The sequence below is a fragment of the Barbus barbus genome, assembly GCF_936440315.1.
Source record: "Barbus barbus genome assembly, chromosome: 38".
Classification (NCBI taxonomy): Eukaryota; Metazoa; Chordata; class Actinopteri; order Cypriniformes; family Cyprinidae; genus Barbus; species Barbus barbus.
The window spans coordinates 27,272,667-27,295,247 of record NC_136716.1 but is presented as its reverse complement, the minus strand read 5'-3'; the positions used below and the strand labels follow the sequence as shown (position 1 = coordinate 27,295,247).

At 35.5% G+C, this 22,581-nt stretch overlaps 3 protein-coding genes across 5 annotated transcripts in view; 2 read left to right on the top strand and 1 right to left on the bottom strand.

Annotated features, from left to right (window-relative positions):
- LOC306858006 (rho GTPase-activating protein 44-like) overlaps positions 1 to 13,392 on the bottom strand; it is a 44,847-nt gene extending 31,455 nt beyond the window's left edge. The window contains exon 1 of the mRNA XM_079398342.1: positions 13,118 to 13,392. Coding sequence (XP_079254468.1) covers positions 13,118 to 13,170 — 53 coding nt within the window. The 5' untranslated portion in view covers positions 13,171 to 13,392. The remainder of the gene's footprint in view (positions 1 to 13,117) is intronic.
- A 1,033-nt stretch (positions 13,393 to 14,425) lies between these two features.
- Positions 14,426 to 16,541, top strand: LOC306858072 (NADH dehydrogenase [ubiquinone] 1 beta subcomplex subunit 8, mitochondrial-like). Its single transcript, XM_079398454.1, has 5 exons — positions 14,426 to 14,566; positions 15,030 to 15,156; positions 15,259 to 15,358; positions 15,915 to 16,070; positions 16,379 to 16,541. Exons 1-5 carry the CDS (start codon positions 14,446 to 14,448, stop codon positions 16,469 to 16,471), a joined length of 597 nt encoding a protein of 198 aa, XP_079254580.1. The 5' UTR covers positions 14,426 to 14,445; the 3' UTR covers positions 16,472 to 16,541.
- Positions 16,542 to 17,066: 525 nt separating this feature from the next.
- The window catches only part of LOC306858071 (protein transport protein Sec31A-like), a 28,864-nt gene continuing 23,349 nt past the window's right edge, over positions 17,067 to 22,581 (top strand). For 2 of the 3 annotated variants that reach the window (XM_079398452.1, XM_079398451.1), the window contains exons 1-5: positions 17,070 to 17,154; positions 17,573 to 17,665; positions 17,748 to 17,871; positions 19,474 to 19,669; positions 21,032 to 21,127. In XM_079398452.1, coding sequence (XP_079254578.1) covers positions 17,587 to 17,665; positions 17,748 to 17,871; positions 19,474 to 19,669; positions 21,032 to 21,127 — 495 coding nt within the window. In that variant the 5' untranslated portion in view covers positions 17,070 to 17,154; positions 17,573 to 17,586. Of the gene's footprint in view, positions 17,155 to 17,572; positions 17,666 to 17,747; positions 17,872 to 19,473; positions 19,670 to 21,031; positions 21,128 to 22,581 lie in introns of all 3 variants that reach the window. The other variant, XM_079398453.1, reaches the window with a different exon arrangement.

Sequence of the window (22,581 nt, the reverse complement as noted above, 5' to 3'; positions counted from 1 at the left end):
ACACACCCATTCCCCTGAGACACACACACACACACACACACACACACACACCCATTCCCCTGAGACACACACACACACACACACACACCCTTTCCCCTGAGACACTGTTTACAGGGACTCTCCAGGCGTAATGGTTTTTCTACTGTATTTTCTATCCTTTTACCCTAAACCTACCCCTCACACAAAACTACAGGCATTTTTACATTCTCACAACACTCATTCTGTGTGATTTAAAAGCTTGTTTTCACACACACACACACACACACACACACACACACGCACGCACACACACTCACACACACACACACACACTCACGCACACACACACACTCACACACACACACACACGGGTAAAACAGAGAGATATTTATAGCTCAATGTTCACACATCATTTAATGAGACATCTGAGACTTAAAAAAATACATATTCAAGAATCATATTCATATAAAGACTTATTATAGATAGATAAAATTAATGATTTTTTTATTGTTAATAAATTGTCAAAAATAAAACAGAATATTTAAGAAAAACAGAATTGCTAAAAAAGAGCACTATTTTTATTCTTTTATACACTTTTTTATATTTTATATTACATTATTTAAGGATTTTTATATCCTTGTGTGCGCAAACATACTTGGTAATAAAGCTCTTTCTGATTCTGAATTATAAAACAAATCAATTACTTATGAATTTAACTGATTAGACATCCTTTTTGATAAATAAAAATTCATGAAATTGAATGGAGAAAAATTTAAATGGAGAAAAGTGGATGCAAAATTTGGGAAAACGCCCTACGGATGTCAAAATATTCAGGGAAAAAGAACAATATGATGTGAGTAAATGACGCTGTATCAGGGTTATTTTAGTAGCATTGAAACACTATTATAATTTTCATTCATATTTTAATTACATAGAATTAAATAGAATTACATAGAATTACATAGAATGTTAAATTTAGTTGAAGTTTTAGTTATTTAGTGCATGCGTGCGTGAATGTGAGTGAGTGTGAGAGTGTGTGTGTGCGTGTGTGTGTGTGTGTGTGTGTGTGTGTGCGTGCGAGTGAGTGTGAGTGTGTGTGCGTGCGAGTGAGTGTGAGTGTGTGTGTGTGTGTGCGTTAGTGTGAGTGTGTGTGTGCGTGTGAGTGTGTGTGTGTGTGTGTGTGGACATATGGCAGGCTCCCATTAGTGTGTGTTTCTCTCCATCATTGGTGTGTGTAGTGTGTGTTTGTGTCTGTGGAGCGGAACGGACGCACATGTTCTCCTGCTGGAGTTCAACATGCCATGCTGTGAGCGAATGAAAGGGAGTCACACACACACACACACACACACACACACACAACCACACACAGACTCATACACTCACACACACACACACACACACACACAGATATCTGTCATACACTCAAAACAGATGATTCGGTACAAACAGCAGAGGCCTTTAAACACGGATTCAGAGTTTCTACACTCGATTCGATCTTCAGTCTGAGTCTGACTGGAGTTCAGTAAGGAGAGCCTTCAGGACAGGGAGGAGAGGACGAGTCTGGAGGACTCAAAATCAGATTAGCAGAGAAACTCACTTCACAAACTGGGTCAGAGCTCTCAGTTACAGCTCACTGCAGTCATAAGCAGAGGAAATATTGCTTTACGCTCACAGAGACACGGATGGATGGATGATGGGTGTCACAGACTCATCTAACGGCTCCTCAGAGACCAGAATCACATTCCAGATGCTCAGCGGCACATATAAACAAACCGGATGTTTATGGTTTTATCATGACAGCTTATGAATGAGACGCTTTGAGAGATTACATTGAAAAATCACAAACTAATCATAATAATCTAAATAAACAACCTAATCTTCCACATCATAAAAAGGTCAAATTATCTGACATTTCTTAAAAAATTGGTCATTAAAATAGTAGATAAGGATGTCTGAGATGATTTTTTTTTTTAAACTTCAATAAAAAACTAATGTTTTTCATGAAAATCATAAAAAAAGCTTATTGAAATATAGTGTTTTAATACAATATTGTACAAATTTCAGCAAAAGTTTTGATTTAATCTCACAATAATAATTATAAAATAAAATAAAAAATAAATAAATCATCACCAGGTAAAATGTAATATATTATTCACACCTTGAAAAAATATGAAATTTAGTGACCTAAACTAACCTTTAGTGTCTTAAAAAGGTCAAAACTGAGGTCAAATTGTCTGATATTTTTCAATAAATCAAACATTAATGTAACTAAAATAGTCAAACAAGGATGTCTGAGATAATCAAGTTCATAAAAAAATACAACTTTTTTTTCATAAAAATCATAAAAACGTCACTTGAAAAGTTTTTTTTTCATGTCTAACCAAAACTAACCTTCCATGTCATAAAAAGCTCAAATAATTAGGACAATTTATCTGCTATTTTCAAGAAATCAATCACAATAAGGATACCTTAGATAATCATAAAACAAATCATAAAAAACTGAAATTATTTCACACATATTGATAACAAATTGTGCCACGTTACTATAAATATAATCTATTAATAAAAATAATCTGAAAGTCTGAAAATTGCTTTGGATAAAAGCGTCTGCTAAATGATTAAATGTAAATGTAAAAAATGTCTGAATATATCTGGAAAAAAAGATTTTAAGAAATTAAAACATTATTCTAAAAATATATATATTTTTTTTTATTCAAAAATTGAAAATTCATCATAAAAGAAGCTGATTGAATGAAATGCATTTTCATTCATTCATTTATAAATTAATTTTATAATGAATAAAATAGTATAACTGAATATTATTAAACAAATGACCACACCTTGCCAATAAAAAGCTCTCTCTCTTCTCTCTGTCTGAGATCAGTTTGTTGCGCAACTGAACTCTTGAACACTCTCTGACTCTGTGAGTGAAACTGAGAACAACACGACTGAGAGCGACTCCTGCTCTGATGTAGATGTCAGAAGAACAGAGAGGAGCGAGAGCGCTTGCGTTTGTTCTGGATGAACAGCTCAAAGGCTGCTGGAGTTTGTGTGTGTCGACGGGTTCAGTGCGAGTTCGACGGCTAAATAAAGCTCTGGGCGACTTAAACCGGATTCTCACACTCACGTTACCTGTCAGACTCACACTTGTTCTCTCAGGGGACGCGTGATCACCTGCTCTTTCACAAACACACCTGCACTGTTTTCACAGGATCTGCCTTCAGACCAGCTGCACGACAAATCCATCAACAGAGCACCACTACAACAAGATCTGTGATATTATACTGGAACAAATAATCATATGAAGCATTTTAATCATAGGGTTCCTGTCATGGATCAGCATTACATGTGTCCGAGAAAGCAATCCCAGAATGCATTGCAATTAGCCCAGTGAAAAAAATCCATCCAAAGTAATGCACAAAGACAGAGAAGCTAACCTTCAATGTCATAAAAAGGTCCAAAACAATCAAATTATCTGATGTTTTCAAGAAATCGATCATTAAAACTATGATTATAAAAAATAAAAAATAAACTTTTATGAAACCAAGTTACTTGAAATGTAATCAATATATTTTCTTAAAAAGATAAAAAATATATATATAATCAGAAAACATACCTAAAATTATTTTCAGAAATGTAAAAAAAAAAAAATATATATATATATATATATATAGAAAAGTAAATAGTGTGAAAATGCATTTAAAAAAATATTTTCGGAAATTCAGAAATTAAAAACACATTCATTGAAGACATTGCTGAAATAGATTTTTATGAATTAATGAATTTACTGTATAACTGAATAAAATCCTATAACTTAATAATTACTGAATACATTAATGCATCCTGATAATAAAAAGGTCTCTTCTCTGTCTGAGCTACGAATATATTTATAATCATTCATAAAATCGTCTAGTTTAACTAAAAATGTGGGTTCTGTGAATTTTTATGGTTGCTAGAGTATTGCATTAAGTTGCAAACTATTGAAATCAATAGAGAGTTGCATGGAGTTGCTGTCAGTGCAGAGCGTCCCAAATCAGTCACTTACGAGGTTCTATTTCAGTTATGATCCGGCCTTAGCAGGGAGCTGCCTATGTAGGGCAGCTCAAGAGGTTTTGGAGCAGAGCCAGTGTGTACTCTGAAAAAGTCTGGGGTCAGAAAGCAAACAGCACTAGCATTAGCAGTCAGCAAATTTATTTAATAATAAATTCATAAAAATCTATTTAAAGGTGCAGTAAGGGATTTATGAGAAGCGCTGTTGAAAGTGGATCAGACCGAGCGCCAAAACACATTTGTAGCCAATCACTCATGATGGGGGAGGAGCCTATTGCATGGCATGTTTATGAACTTGGGGGTGGAGCAATCAAGATAGGGGCGTGGTCTTTTGGGGTAAGGAGTGTTTGTAAATATTAATCCCACCAAAAAATTTAGTTTTTAAATATACTTTTAAATTGCAATAATTTCACATTCAATCTGCAAATTAATGTAGAAACAAAATAAAGGCTAGATTTTAATATTTGTATAATGGCATGACTCTAGGAAATTATTTTTTTCCTAATATTTAACCAATGACTATAGCCAACATTACAGTATAATTGAGAGCTATCAATTTGAACATTTATTAGACTTTAAAACATAACTAATTTAAGTGAACTTAAAACAATCTTCACATGAACCCATTATAATAAATGTCATATTTAGCTACAATATACAGGAAATATACAGAAATTAAACATAGTTATCAACACTAAATTCTAAATATAGAGGAATCCTATGTGTGGTTAGGTGTGATTTTGAATGGAGCGAAGAGCAGATTTTTTAAAAGTCAGAGCGTCGTGGTTTTCACTCGCTCCAAGAGCGCGCCATCACGAGTACAATTCATGCCAACGACCAGAGCCGGCGCCAAGGGGGGGCATTCTAACCCATTTTTTATAATCCATTACATTCCCTGCATTTATTTTGCAAGCTGTTGGTAATATAAGTTCCTTTTCCAACCAAGTCTATAGCAAACCTGGACCACACACACACACACACACTACTGTGCGTCGGTGTCAAATAACTAATGAGTTGTGTTGAAGTGAAGCTCATTAAAGTCTCATTTTCTGTCCTGCACAGTAATATCGGTGCTCCTCCACATGCCCTTTAATATCATCAGTGAGTGATCGTCTCTCTGGAGTCGTGTTTTCCCCTCCGGCTGCTGGATTCATCTCTAACGGTCTCTAACATCTCTAACTCGGCGCGGCAGGAGACGTTATGAGAGTCTCATCCAGACCTTCCTCTCAGATACACACTGCTCAGTGATTCAGGCTGTTGGGTTTGATACTCAGAGTTTGTTTGATGATTAAGCTGCAGATTTATTATCAGTAGTCTGCACACTTATTTAACTGTTATTCGTGCATCTTGAGGTATTGCATTGGTGATTTCACTCCAGAACTGCTCAATCATAACATCACAATCATTTTGGTCAATTTTGATCATAATTTGACATGACTGCTCATTAACTGGAGACCTCATGCATTTATTGAACTTAAAAAAAAAAAAAAAAAAACTTTTAAATGTTTTTAACAATGAATTTTCCTTGAACCTCAAATATAACATAAAAGTAAAATGAGATAAATAAATGAAGAAATGGGGGGAAATAATATTATGCAATAAATGTTTTTCTCAAATACACGTTGGACACAATTATTGGCACCCCTAGAAATTCTTATGAGTAAAATATCTCTGAAGTATATCAGTACTCTGTATACTGTATAGAGTATACTGAAGTATAGTACTCCAGCATATTCAGTTATCAGACAGGACTGGAACTTCAAATGGGACTGGCTTCTATGGTCAGATGAAACTAAAAAATGAGCTTTTTAGCAGCAAACACTCAAGATGGGTTTGGTGAACACAGGGATAAAAAGTACCCCATGTGTACAATGAAATATACTGCTGTATTTTTAATGTTGTGGGCCTATATTTCTGCTGGAGGTCCTGGACATCTTGTTCAGACACATGGCATCATGGATTCTATCAAATACCAACAGATAAAAAATCAATAAGTGACTGATTCTATTAGAAATCTTATAATGGGCCATGTTTGGATCTTCCAACCGGACAATAATCCAAACACAAACCTCAAAAACAACACAACAATGGGTCACTGAGCACAAAACCAAGCTTCTGCTGGCCATTGCAGTCCTCTGACCTGAACCCTGTAGAAAATGAATGAGGTGAACTGAAGAGAAGAAGCTGTGAATCTGAAGGGTCTGGAGTGATTCTGGATGAAGGAATGGTCTCTGATCTCTTGTCAGGTGTTCTCTAACCTCATCAGGCATTATAGGAGAATATTCAGAGCTGTTAAACTGACAAATGGAGGCTTCAAAAGATATTGAATAAAAGGGTGCCGTTAATTGTGGCCAATGTGTATCAGAGAAAAACATTTATTTCATAATGATATTTCCCCCTATTTTAAATTCTTATTATCCAATGAAAGGTTAGATTTTTGTGAATTTTTAAAATAAAAGATCAAAAGGATTAACAATGCAGATTAATTTTCACAGCCTTCTTTGGTCATATTTACCAAGGGTGCCGATATTTTTGGCCATGACTGTATGTATGTATGTATATATATATATATATATATGTTTATATATATTAGTGCTGTCATGCTGTCAAATGATTAATCGCATTCAAAATAAAAGTTTTTGTTTGTATAATATATGTGTATGCTCTGTGTATATTTATTATGTATATAAATACACACACATACAGTATATATTTTGAAAATATTTGAATGCATTTACATGTCTATATTTATATTCATAAAATGTATATTATAAATAAATATATTTAATATATAAAAATAAAAATTTGCTGAAATATATACATGAATGTGTGTGTATTTATACACACAAAAATATACACAGTACACAAACATATATTATGTAAACAAAACCTTTTATTTTGGATGCGATTAATCTTTTGACAACACTAATATACAGTATATATATATATCTGTCATGACAACTCTAGGAGTGATTTGCATGGGAATGCACATGACAATGTTAATGTATTTGGTCTTGTATGTATTTTGGTTTAGGCAGAATAGATCCGCTACGCTGCTGCTGCTACCCGAGACTTGCTACTGCCAATACATCCACAGCATGCTGCTGTGAGCATGTAAGCAATACTGCTGCTGCACATATAACATGAATAACGTATAATAATATAATAATGGCTCTTTTGTTTATTTTGATTGCTTCTATTGTCCTCATTTGTAAGTTGGAAAAACATATCTGCTAAATTACTAAATGTCTAAATATATATTCTATTTATTGGTTTAATTTTTACATATTTTTTATTTGTTTTTCAGCTGAATAGTATTTCAAGTTCAAGGAACTTATTATGTTACATAATTTCTATATACTGACCGAAATAATTATTTAAAATTAAATTATTATTTAAAAATGTATTCCAATTCCCATAATCAAGCAGCTCTAATATTTTGATTTTACATGTAAATTGGTTTTGACAGTCGACACAAGTTCCCTACGGCTCTCTCTCTGTTACCCAGCATGCTCTAATCCCTGCACAGATGTACTCCTGCAAACACTGGACGAATCTCCAGTCCAGAGACGTCAGATGTGGCACTGCTGTGTTTGTCTAACGCTGATCACACAAATCATAAACATCATCAGCAGCATAATAACCTTCATCGTTTGCACACACTTTCTCTTCCTTCAGATGCATTCGTAGTGATTCTGCACAGCAATTTCATCTCATTAACTCTCATGCATGTCCAAAACCTTGTCTGTATATTGATTTATGTTCATTTGTTTTAATAAACTGTCTCAAAATCACATTTCTGCCTGTATAGCTCTTATTTGAAGTAATCATTTCTAACAAGCAGATATATATGAACATCCAGTGTTTGCATAAATGCACAATTCCAATTAACACAGACATATGCCAGCGATTATAGTCTGCTTTCTTGAAACCAAAATATAGGTCATATTAATCAAGATAAGTCCGTGCATGTAAATATGATCAATATAACAGTTGCATCTGAAGTTGACTCAAATGCAGATAAATGGACATTCAGCTCATGTTCGGCTTGAACACAAACTCATGTCAGAAACACCACAGGATTTCTGGCTATGAGAACAGAGCTTCATTATTCAGACTGAAGCCCAACAGAATGGTTATACAGTCAAAATAACAGCAAAAAATGACTGACAATATACCTAAAACTGTGCATTAAATGTGTGTTTTCCTCAAACATGCACACACTTTTAGTGCTTGACCTGAAATTAATGTCAACAGATCATAGAGACAATCCATAAAAATTAGATTTGAAGCACAAATGCCCAGAAACACCATCAGATGATCAAAAAACATTGCTTTTATTCAATTTTTCACCAAATACTTGATTGTGATTGGTCAGTGGTGTCGTTCCATACTCAAATACTTCTGTATAATGATGCTAAACTGTATAATTGACTGTCGTCCCATTGACATTTTAAACTATTTGTTTGTCTCCCATCTCCCACGGTGCTGTTAGTGAAGACAGCCTCCTGTGTCCATGACATACTGTCAGACAGAAGCAAAAATAAACCTAAAACACGCCTGAAATAGCTCCTTTATGCTCTTCTGCACACCGACTAAATATTCATATTTAAAACCACACTCATGCTGCAGCAATACAGCAGTAAAACATGTTAAATACTGTCGGAGTCACATAAATCACAAATATGTGCTAAGCAAAACTCAACAATGCATTAGTGCATTAAAGGAGCAGTCACCAAAAAAACTAAAAACTTCTGAAAATGTGCTCACCCTCAGGCCGTCCAAGATTAGGATGAGTTTGATTCTTCATCAGGTTTGGAGGAATGTCTCAGCAGTGAATGGGTGCCGTCAGAATGAGAGTCTGATAAAAACATCACAATAATCCACACCACTCCAGTCCATCAGTTAACGGCTTGAGAAGACAAAAGCTGAAACAAATCCAGCATTAAGATGCTTTTAACTAAAATACGAGTCTATAATCCATAATAACACTTCCTCCAGTGAAAAAAGTGCATCTCCTGTTGTCTCTGACATCAAAATCCAGCCACATATTTGTTTAGAGCTGTTTTGTCTTGTAAAACACTGCTTGATTTGTGCAGATTTCTCTCCTGATTCAGACCAGAACACTTTTTCACGGGAGGAAGCGTTATTATGGATCATATTTCAGTTATAAAACGTCTTAATGCTGGATGTGTTTCAGCTTTTGTCTTCTCCAGATGTTAAGTGATGGACTGGAGTGGTGTGGATTATTGTGATGTTTTTATCAGACTCTCATTCTGACGGCACCCATTCACTGCAGAGCATCCATTGCTGAGACACTGATGCAATGCTACATTTCTCCAAACCTGATGAAGAAACAAACTCATCCTAATCTTGGACGGCCTGAAGGTGCAGCACATTTTCCACACATTTTCAGTTTTGGCTGAACTGTTCCTTTAAACGGCGCAAAAAAGTTTATACCCTGAGTATGAGTTGTTGCCTTCTGGCAGACGATATAGGCTGCCTATGTGCAGATATATTCGTTTTAAGAAGTCCTTTGTACCTATGTCAATTAGACTTTTAAATATGTAATTTATGTAACCCTTGCTGGTTATGTTTCTTACTGCAGTTTGGAATGTGGTTTTTAATGTAATCATGAAATGTAATGTTGATCAGTGTATGTGTATGCGGGCTCCAGGGTCCAAGACAAATTTCCCCATTGGGGACAATAAAGTGTATTGTATTGTATTGTATTGTAAATACAGGCACTATTCAGGATAAATATGCTGTGGATGATCTAAACATGACTAATGACTCTGTTCATCTGATCTGTTTGGATTCAAATAAATCCTTAATGAACTGCTGTCTCAGCTCCTCTGAAAGCACTAATTAATCTGATCTAATTTAGCCAAAAACATCTCCAGCATTTGTGCTTCATGAGAAAATGAAGTAAAAACTACACACCGAAATACAAGATAATGTCTCTGATATTTTTGAGAAAGTCATGCATATATCTGCACATATGCAGCTGTACTCCTAAAATGTTCTTATTAAGTAATCACATGAACTAAAAGCTATAACAATCTGATTTCATGGGGTGTTTGATCGATTGAGGATTTTGCTCAGTCTGACCTCGTACAGTTTCAGTGTGGAGTCTGAAGGAGTTGTTACCCGTCCATCATTCAACACGCATTAGAGCACAATAACATTTATAACCCATCGATCCGGCGGTGCTTTAAACACAATGACTTGCATTTTTAATGGCCGCTGCTATTACTCTCCTACAGTGCATTTGAGAGAAGAATGCAAACAAAAACCCACTTTATTTACTTTCTAACTCGTGTTTCTGGTCTTGCGTTTCGTTGAAGTTATTCTAAAGAAATGAGTGTTTGTTTGTCCGGCCTTAGAGACATTCTGGAAGCATGTTATTGCTATCATTTCGGAACTATGAAAGAATCATATTGATCGTGATACTAAAATATGGATACTAGGTGATATCAGTTCACTTCGCATGATCTATCAAGAAGGCTATTTTATTTTGCTTGCAAGCACTGCAGCTCAAAAATTTATATTTAAACTAAACTGGAAATCTGAGAACCCCCCCAGAGCAAAAACACTGGATTAATGAGCTTGTATCTTATCGTACCCCTGAGAAAATACTGTATTCTGTCTGTATATTCAGACTTTGATTTGGGCTCCTTTTCTTGATGCACTACCTTTGTTAGGCTTTAATGATTGCCCAGTTTGTATATTAATTGTTATGTGTATTTTTCCTTTCTCTGATTTTCTTGCTTCATCTCTGGACATTATGGTTTTTATTTATTATTATCATTAATTACTGTAATTCTACCTTTATTTAACATTATGATAAATGTTTTGATAAATATTTGAGACAATTATTGCCTAAAAGTAATCAAATGTGCACGATTGATTGTTCCCTGATAATAACCTCTATATTCAATAACACGTCCAGCTTCAGCGTTTAATGCATTGTGTGTGAAACCCTCAACCAGGGAAGCGTGACGTATGACGCCGCCATTAATATTTAAACAGGTTTCTGTTATGTAACCATAGAGTTTTTAGCATAACACTTTCACTGCCAATGACAAAGAAACAAACCGTGATCATGCACAGCAATCTGATTAATGGTTTCAAAAGCCTTCAATACCAGCCAATGATTAACATACATTTTGCTTCATTGGAGTCAAAAATCAGCCTTATTAGTCCACTAAAAACAACTTGGCCACAGACTCAAAAACAATGCTTACGGCTATTAATCTTGCATTATTATTTAATGTAATCGCATGCTTTTAAGTGTAAGCGTCTATGAAGGTGTGATCTCCGCCTGTCCTTCGTTAAACCGGATGTTTGTCTCAATCATTAGTCACTGATCTCCAGGGAATATCCTGCAATTCATCACATTAATGACAAAATAGCCTCACATCATGTTACTGTAACCAAGCCACACAGAGTGTCCCTTCCAAGCCACATGGATTTACAATAAAATAATAAAACCACTGGAATGCAACATCATCTAATCTTTAATAAATACAAAGACATGCCTAACAACCATTTAAATTAGCTGACAAATTATTTGGTCAAACTGAGCAGATGAATGAGAAAAATTACATATCCTGATGAAAAATCAGGATATGTAATCAGACACAGACACATAGCAATCTGGGTTGTTATAAAAGCTAAAACTGAAACTAAATTTTAAATAATAATACAAAAAAAAAAAATCCATTATTTGAAATAAAAAGTAAACATTTATTGAAATAAAATATTTAAGTATTAAATATTTAAATAATATTGAAATCAATAGTTTTAAAACTTAAAAATATATATAAATTTTAAATAAACTTTTAAACATTTAATAATTTAATATTTCAAAAAAGTATTTCAGCTAGTTTGCAACATTTTTTATTTTAGTCCTGATGCACTGAAATAACTCAAACTGAAACTATATATATATATATATATATATTTAAACATACATGTGTACCTGAAAACAGTAAATGTTAATTGAAATAATATATAAAAAATATTTCAGCTATTTAAAATTAAACTGAAATAAAATGAATGAAAAATATACGAATATATATAATAAAATGGCAAGAGCATTCAACAAAATTACTAAAATTTTACTAAAATTAATATATAAATAACAAACTAATTTAAAATATTAATTTTAAAATAATAAAATATTATTCTAAAATAACACTGATAGCAAGATATGTAGATTAGCTATAAAAAATATATTCATATATGTATATATGTGTCCCTGCAGCACAAAAGCAGTCATGAGTAACACAGGTATATTTGTAGCAATAGACAACAATACATTGTATGGATCAAAATTATACATTTCTCTTTTATGACAAAAATCATTAGGATATTAAGATCATGTTCCATGATGATATTTTGTAAATTTCCTACCGTAAATATATTAAAACTTCATTTTTGATTAGTAATATGCATTGCTAAGAGCTTCATTTGAACAACTTTAAAGGAGATTTTCTCAATATTTAGATTTTTTTGCTCCCTCAGATTCCAGATTTTCTAATAGTTGTATCTCAGCTAAATATTGTCCGATCATAACAAACCATACATCAATGGAAAGATGATTTATGTATAAATCGCAATTTCACATTGACACTTATGACTGGTTTTGTGGTTCAGGGTCATGTGTGTGTGTGTGTGTGTGTGTAATGATTCAAGCTATTCTACACTTCTGAAACGTAAACAAAACACTGATATCAATGATGGTTATGACAGATAGATGTTTGGTGGCTAATATATGTTTGTATGAGTGTGTTTGGGGTCAGGACAGGTGAAGGATGCTCTAGAGGCCCTCATCAGGACCGGTCCACAGATGCCTGTCTCTATCACAGCATCACAACATCACAGCATCACTAAACCCCAGAACAGCATCAGATCTCCTCAAGCAGCACCTCACGCTAACAGCCCGAGTCTATCATTAACTCTCAGCGTCACCTTTCTACATTTGCATATGTGAATAAATCAGGCAAAGCCGATCATATATTGACGACACATCGACTGATCGCCGTTATTTGTCCCTCATCAGCGACAGATGAAGGTGTTTTACCTGCCCACGGTCTGGTTGGCCAGCTGTCGCATTCGGTTGAATTGCTTCTTCATCTTCCTGCAATTTGCGCGTGAATCCCGATGGAAGAAACACCAGCTGACATTCCTCACTTAAACAACAACCGTCTGGAAATATTCCACGGCTCGGGACATAATGAACGATCCCTCTTCGGTGTGCAACCATCACCTATCGCGAATGAAAACGCCAGAAATCCTCATTTGCGCGTTCTGCTCGTCGCTCGAGAGTCGAGATGCTCCGTTGAGCGCTAGTGACTCGGCGGCGGCGGGCAAGAAGGGCATTATGGGAAATGTAGTTCTGTGAGACTGGCTGGCCTACAATTTGACAATCTGGGGGTCGCGAGAACGTCTAGTATTTAGTTTATGATATCAAAATAAAGTTTGGAAGCTTTCATAACATTCAATTAAAAAAATCACAATGAAAAACAAAATCGAAACGACATGCAGCTAATAAACTGAAGTCATTGTTGTGGCTAAACATAATTAGACCTGAAAAAATGCATAATTAAATTAGTAAAAATAAAAAACAATTAATAGTTATAAAAATGAAAAATTATAAGTTATAAATAAAGAAAAATGATAGTTATCCTAACAATGTTGCCATCGTGTGGATGTCTTGAAAAAGTACACCGTTGACAGAGAATCAAAATTAAATGTTATATTAAACAAAACAACTGTTTTCTTTTTCATTCTCTTGGAAAAACGAACAAACGAACGAATTAATAATTATATTTTTAATATATACATGCATTTAGATTGAGTAACATTGAATGACGATAATACTGTAGAACTTTATATAATTTAAGTGTGATTTAAATTCTCATTTTTCGGATGCTGTCAACGTTTTATTGTTGGATAAATATGCAAATGGAAAGAAATGTAAGCCCTCCTTTATTATATTTAATTGTGAGGTTGTGAAAATGTTTCAGAGCTTTAAGTAGCCTACTTTAAAAAACTAAATAGAAAGTCTGAAACTCTTTGCCTCTTTATCTCAAAATAAAGTGTATGTATTTTTATTTGATGTGTCTTTGTATTTCTATTGATTCTTGCTCCATTGTTGCTATTATTGTTGTGAGAATAATAATTATTATTAATGTTGATTATTCGTATTATTTATGATGGATGTGCCTTATGTTGTTGTCTTGTTGAGTACAATAGTAATAATAATAGTGACTCTAAAAGCCTTTTGGCTTCACATTTATACAAAACAATGTCTTACTGTGTAAATTTATTTAATAATTTGCAGTCACTGTCGCTTTCTGCTACAGCGGGGCGTGTCCTCTGCGCAGAATCGGTGACGTCAGTCCGCGCATGCGCGCTGCGGAGTGTCAGAGAGGCACGATGGCGGCCCTCAGAGCGGGTCTCCTGACCCGAGCTCTTACTAAAGGAAAAACACCGGGAATCTCAAACATTATCCTCGGAACAAGAGCAGGTGCAGTCTTACACATCTGTTCCTTCGTAGTATGGGAATATATGCTATAAAAGCGGTGTTTTCTAGTATCTAATAAATGATAACCTTCATGTCAAGGCTGCGGAGCTAACAGGCTAAGCTAATCCGTGATAGTGTTTGACGTGATTGTAAACAAATGCAATTAATTGTTCACTGCGTTGCATTCGGATTAATTGCTGTTTTGTTTTAACGCATAATAAATTAAATGCCGTGTTATGTTTTTTTTCTACGTGTGTTTCTTCAAAATGTGCATTTCTGTTGGCCTTGTGTGCTCCTGATTGTGTATTATATACTATAGGATGGGTTTTTATAGATTATAGATTTAATTACCTAACGTAGTTAAACTAGCTGTCTAAAATACAAGTTTATACATGATACTGTTTTGTTCATGTGTGCCTGAGGTAGTCTGGAGCACTGTTATGTGTGTTTGTGTGTTGTGTTCTAGCATCTGGTCCTTCGAAGGACACACTGCCCGGTCCGTACCCCAGAAGCCCAGAGGAGATGGCCGCAGCGGCCAAGAAATACAACATGACGCTGGACGATTACAAACCTCATCCTGACGACGGCATGGGGTGAGTGTCTCTTTGCACACTTTGAATGAATAATGTATTTTGTTTCCAGGAAGATGCATGGCTGATGATGTATTTAAATACATTTGCTCTGTTGTTACGCAGGTACGGTGATTACCCCATGCTTCCGGAGCGATCGCAGCAAGAGGGAGACCCCTGGTATCAGTGGGACCATCCTGATCTGAGGAGGAACTGGGGAGAGCCGGTGAGATCCTGGTTTTTGTTTGATGCATCATCCACACGAGTGCACACATGCATTTACAAAACCATTTTTTAGTTTTTTGACACTTGACAGCATGCACATGTTTCATGCCGCTCTTCAAGCCAAAACAGTTTTGGAGTTTTTAGCAAAAATAAATGATATAATTCAGCCATAATATTTCTCGCCATGAAAATAGCTACAGAAGCTGGAATGGCATTAAACACAAACAAACAAACACGCAGCTCCTCAATTCCATTGCATGCTTTTTGAAAGAACTAGGCCATGGAATATAATGTTTAAAGCACCATCAATTAACATCTTGTGAAGCCAAAAGCTGAAACAAATCCATCAAGACATTTTTAACTCAAATATGAGTCCATAATAACATTTCCTCCAATGAAAGAGTCCATCTGTCGTCTCTCACATCAAAACCCACACACTGTATTTGTTTAGAGCTGTTTTGGTTTGTAAGTGGTGCTTGATCCGTGCAGGTTTCTCTTCTGATTCAGACTTTTTTTTTTTACTAGAGGAAGTGAATATTTTGTGATGTTTTATTTAGATGCACTGGGACTTTGACATGTACATCAGGAACAGGGTTGACACGTCTCCGAGCCCCGTGGAGTGGAGGACGATGAGGAACCAGCTGCTGGGGTTCGTGGGCTTCATGATGCTGATGTTCGGTTTGGGTGAGATGTTCCCTTGCTACCAGCCTGTGGTGAGTAAAGGGAGAGCTATATGAGCAGCACAATACAAAAATGGTTAATTTACAGAATATTTCAAAGGGAAGTGTGTTATTTCTGCATCACTAACAAACTATGAAATTGCAAATTCTTTTAGCAGCTGAAACTTAGCTGTTAGCTGCAAAAATCGCGTCGTGTATTCCAGGCTTAATTGCGCACCAGGATTATTTTAGCATTATAGAGATACTATTATATTTGATTACTATTTTGATTTGACAGTTTTAGTATTGTTTTCCACAGATGTTATGAATGAGTCTCATCATCAGTGTCTTTCTGTTTCCAGGCTCCTAAACAGTATCCTTACAACAACCTTTATCTGGAGAGAGGTGGAGACTCTGAGAAAGAGCCAGAACCTGTCAAACATTACCAAATCTAATGCTAGAAACCTCTCTGTTTAATAACTTGTGTATATTTCTGTCTCTCTAATAAAGTTACATTAAATGTCATCTGTTGGGTTTGTCATTTCTTACCTTTCATTCAAATGAGACTGTCATCAGCATTTCATTACGTGAAGCATAATTATTAATTATAATATAAAAAATAAAAAAACAAACAGATCTGTTGTTTCATGTAAGTGCAGTGTCCATTGTTCAGATACGTGATAGTTACATGCATTTATTTCAGATTATATATATATGTATGCATGTATATATATATATATTTTTAAATAGTTTTATTATCTTTTTACATCAGATGGGATATCAGTAGTCAGTCTTTGAACTAAAAGTTCTAAATAAAATGCATTTATTAAGAACAGTATTAAGTGTTAATAACAATAATCAATATAATTTGTCTGTACCTGGCGTTTTCACTTTTGATTTGGGGATAAAATCTCCTAAATGTTAAATGAAAATTTAAATGGGCACTGTTGACTTTATTGAATTTAAATGTTGCGATGTTGGCATTAGTAGAAATATAAATCGCGTCGAGCAGATTGGCAGTAATAAACACTGTACCTCGCCGGCTGCCGTACTGGACTACATTTCCCATGAGTGACGCGCGAGGAGCGCCGCTAAACTCTCTTCAACACACAAACGAGACTAATAGTCATAAACAACCGTAAGTACACACACAACACTTACTGTAATCGGACGGTTTTCGGGTTAACTCGAGGTTGTGATGTTAGATTGTGTGTGATCGCGATCTCATCCGTGTGTTTGGAGCGCAGACAGTGAGCAGCAGGTTAATGCTAACGCTAACAGCAGATGATCAGGAATAAACAACTGTGATTATAAACATACATTCATGCTCAATATTGGCTCCACAAGACATTTATTACACAGTTTAAGAGGATGATAAATGAATCTGATACTATATATAACTGTTGTCTGAGACACGCATACATGCTGCTGTTTCCTGATTTCTCTTCAGACTATAGTGGGAATGTGTTAGTATTAGCAAGTGTAAATGTTCTTTAGGCTGATCTGATGTTGTTAATGCAGATGAATGATATCTCATCATGTTCTTGTCTCTTCAGGATTTGTGAGGAAGATGAGGGTGAAGGAGATACTTAGGACGGCGACACAGGCATGGAGTCCAGCGACCAAGCACCCCGCGTACCTGGCCTTAGGTAAACTGTGGTCACCTGTCAGTTTGTAGTTGTTGTATGGATATGCTGAGTGATCTGGTGATGCTCACCGGTGTATCTGCAGGGACGGCAGCGCAGCAGCTGGACGCGTCCTTCAACACCAGCGCCGCTCTGGAGATCTTTGAGATTGATTTCGCTGATACATCCATGGACATGAAGCTCAGAGGAACTCTGCCCACTTCCAGCAGGTCAGTACTGCTGCCATATGATGTGTTATACAGCATACCAGTCAAGGGTTTGCAAGATGTTTTATGATTTTGAAGTCTCTCTTTCTGCATTTATTTGACCAAAAATGCTATAAAATTGTGAAATATTATTAGAATTTAAACTAGCAGTTTTCTATGTGAATATGTGTTAAACCTTAATTTATTTCTGTGATCAAAGCTGTATTTTCAGCATCATTACTCCAGTCTTCAGTGTCACATGATCTTCAGAAATCATAATAATATACTGATTTACTGCCCAACAAACATTTCTGATTATTATAATGTTGAACACAGTTGTGCTGCACAATATTTTTGTGGAAACTGTGATGCATTTTATTTTTTAGCAATCACAGATGAATAGAAAGTAAAAAAAAAAAGCATTCATTTGAAATAGAAATCTCTTGTAATTTTGTCTTTCACAGAAAAAAAAAAAAAAAAACGTACTGAATGTTAAAAGTGTTTTACGTAAATTTAAACTGAATATGCAAATGAACCTTACATTCTAGCATTGTGCCCATGACTTTTGCATAGATACACATTCAGAATATGTAGAAATCTGTCTGAAGGTATTTCTGGAGTGATTGTCTGAATCATGACTGGGTGTGTTGGGAATGTTTATTACTATCTCTCTCCACACTGAACTATACAGAAAATATTCAAAAACTTCTACTTTGTTTTGACATGAAGTGATGGAGTTACAGCAGTTTGGTGATGTCTCTTCCTCGAAGGTGAATTTATCTTTATATTAATAGCAGTGACAGAATAGCAGAAATACTGGTTGAACAGCAGCTTTAGTGTCAGGTGTGTCGCATCAGTTCTTGTGTCAGGTGTGTCCTCACCCTGCGGGAGTGAGTTCTGTGTGATCGGACACACAAACATGCGTGTGAACATGTTTCTGACACTTCACTCTCACTGAAGTGTTATCAGTTTGTCGTTTTACAAATTGACACAAAAATAGGATTTCCCTTTTTCTCTCGGGTTATTAGTTCATGCAATTGTCAGAATCACTGCAGGGGTAAATTTCACCATATATTCATACAGTTCGCCATGTATCTCTATACAGATTTTATTCTTAGTTTTTTTTTGGACACCAAATTAAAATGAGAAATTTTGCACATATATGCACACACAATATTTATTTATTTGTTTATATATTTATATTTCAGTTAACATTTAATTTCTGTATTTTCTTAAATGGGTGTGTATAGAGTATTTACAGAGCGTTAAATTGTAGTTTTAGTTACTTTTTCTTATTTGTAAGTCGCTTTGGATAAAAGCATCTGCTAAACGACGTAAAGTAACATTTATTTGATTAACTATAATATATAACCCTGATGTGTGTGTGTGTATATATATATATATATATATTAGGGGTGTCCCCGACTAAGGATCTTCATAGTCGAATCGCAATTTTCGAATCTTGCCGATAGTCAACTGATAGTCGAATCATATGTTTTGGGGCGGGGTGTATAATACATTACCAAGAGTCAAGTAGGGATGCACGATATTATCGGACTGATATCGGAATCGGAAACGCGTGTGTGTGAGGTGATGTTTGTGTTGATCTCAGTGTGTGTTTGTCAGGTTTCACAGTCTGATCTGGACGGCGTTTGATATGGACGTGAAGGGCTCGTCGGGGCGGCTCATCGGTGGCAGTGAGAACGGAACGGTGACCGTCTTCAGCCCCGACTCCATCCTCACCGCGGGAGAGGACGCCGTGATCGGACAGTCCAACAAACACACAGGCCCTGTGCACGCGCTCGACTACAACCGCTTCCAGGTAGAGCTCGGACTCTCGCTTTAGATCCATCTGGTGCTTTTACAAACACACTAGCAACAGCATAGGATGTGCAACAGCAATCGATTACCCGGCTGTGACAGCGATGATCAATCATGAAAATGATGATCGTGGGGAAAAAAAAAATCAGATTGGTCAAAGCAGCACTTTGGGCGGCACCCTGAGCTCTGATTGTTTAGCTTTCCACAGCATGCTGTCCAAAATATAGACTGGAGAAGAGAGAGATGCATGGCTTCGAAGTCACCTAGTGATGTCTGGGTTAGCTGCATACATGTCTATTTAATCTAATATAGGATGCCTTGGGATATTAATATGCTGCATATCATCAGTGTTTAGTTTCATGCTCAAAGGCAATACCTGATATTGAGTTATTTGAGACGGTCATATTTTGTTTTTAGATGTTACTTTTTTTTTTAAAACACTGATGTTATAAAAATGCAGCAGTGCTTTTTTCATCATATTTGTTCAACAGTAGGCATACTTCAATTAAAATTGTTTTCGTACTTCGTATGGCTTCGAAAACGCACAGGCGAGTTCAGTAATCACTTGATAATGTAGATTAAAATATAGCACAAATCTGCCATAAACATCATTATAATGAGAACTTTATAGAACGTAAAATCCATTGTAAATTCCTTGCCTGTGTTTCAGCGCGCTGTTATGAAAGCGCATCACAGCGGGAACTCGTCTCTCTCTCTCTCTCTCTCTCTCTCTCTCTCTCTCTCTCTCTTGCTCTCTCTCTTTCTCTCTCTCTCTCTTTCTCTCTCTCTCTCTTGCTCTCTCTCGCGCTCGCTCTCTCTCTCTTTCTCTCTCTCTCTCTTGCTCTCTCTCTCTCTTGCTCTCGCTCTCGTTCTCTCGCTCTCTCTCTCTCTCTCTCGTTCTCTCGCTCTCGTTCTCTCGCTCTCTCTCTCTCTCTCTCTCTCTCGTTCTCTCGCTCTCTGTCTGTCTCTCTCTCTCTCTCTCTCTCTCGCTCTCTCGCTATAGCACGTAACTTAAAGTTCACTGGCATTGGCATCCTTTTGTGCAGATGCAAGTTATGTTACGTCTATGTTATGTATCTATGTTATGTGATTTAATATCATAGGATGTGTCATAGAACAGGCTTCAGTTTATTGGCATAAAGTCACTATTCAGCTTTACCCCAGGCAGCTTATGCTTCTTTTTTAATAACATTGCTCCATCATAATCATAATCTAACAGTGTTCTAATCATGCGTTCATGTTTTCATAGACAGGTTTTCATGTCATATTTTTATTTTAAAACATTTATTCCTATCGATGATCGAAATGAGAAATTGCCCAAAATGCCCATCCCTAAAACACACGTGCGTTTCCTCCACATCAGAGCAATCTCATCGCCTCCGGAGCCAACGATTCAGAAATATACATCTGGGACTTGAACAACTTCAGTAATCCCATGACGCCGGGCGCTAAGTCACAGGTAGGAGCGTTTCTTCTGTTCGATTGTTCTTTGAAATGTTCTGTATTGTTTGGTCAGTGTTCATAGCATCATAAAGTGACAGCATTTGTCTCTGTTTCTTCAGCTCTGTGAGGTAAGAGGAAGCTTGTCGGTGCTTGTGAGGGTTTGTGGTGGTTTTGCTGTGGGTTGGGGTTTGATTAACCTCTTCTCTACCATTCAGCTCACTAAACAATGGGTTACTACCTAAAAACAAGTTCATCTGCAGAGCAGAGTGTGTTTGGATGGGTTTTTGGTCAGTAATGAATTGCAGTAACTACATTAAATCTTCAGCTGGTGTTTTGTGGGAAAGTCACAGGTTCTCTGGTGGTTTTAGCTGCATGCTTGTGCATGCCACAAAAAAAGTATATATTTTAATATTAGAATGGGTGTCTGAATGGGTATAGATGGATATATGCAATTGTGAAATATTCAAATGTATACTTTAATATTATAAAGGATGGCTAAATGGGTTTAGATAGATAGATAACTATACTGTATGAGGTCACTAAATATTTATTCATTGATATATTTTAATACTATAAGTGTCTAACTGGGTGTATATAGATATGAGGTCATTAATTATTAAAATATGTGTATTTTTAAATATTATAATGGGTGTCTTAATGGATATATGAGGTCACTGAATATTCAAATTATTATAGATTTTAATATTATAATGTGTCTAAGTTGGTGTAAATAGATAGAAGAGGTCATTACATTTTAAAATGTTAAAATATGTTTTAATATTATAATGGGTGGCAATATATATGGGGTCACTAAATATTAAAAATATGTATATTCTAATATTATAATGTATGGCTAAATGGGTATAATAAAAACAGAAAAAGTCGGCACACTTAGGCTCCTAAAATACAAAAACGTTGTAACAGACTATCACGCAGGTGATGTTTCGAGTTTACTGTTTTCATTATCAACATTTTTTTTGTCGTGCACCCTGTTTGAACGTTTTTCCAGTAATGCGCGTGCTTTTGTTTTTGCCGAACTGGTTAAATGGGTATAGAAATGTATGAGGTCACTAAATATTAAAATGTAAATATTTTAATATAATGGGTGGCTAAATGGGTGTATGTCATGTCACCTTTATTTATATAGCGCTTTTAACAATGTTAAATTTGTTTGATGATCTGAAACATTGTGACAAACATGCCAAAAAATAAAAAATCAGGAAGGGGGCCAACACTTTTTCACACCACTGTATATATATATAAATATCAATAACATCTTCAAAAATAACATACAATCCAAAGTATAATTTGATAACAAAGTTTGCTTAAAAATCTTAAAGGATGTAATAGATCTAATATCAGTAGGTAAATTATTCCAGTATATTGGACCTTTAAACATGAAAGCTCTTTTACCAATTAATTAATCAGAAACTTATAGCTGCATAAAAAAAAAAATATATATATATGATT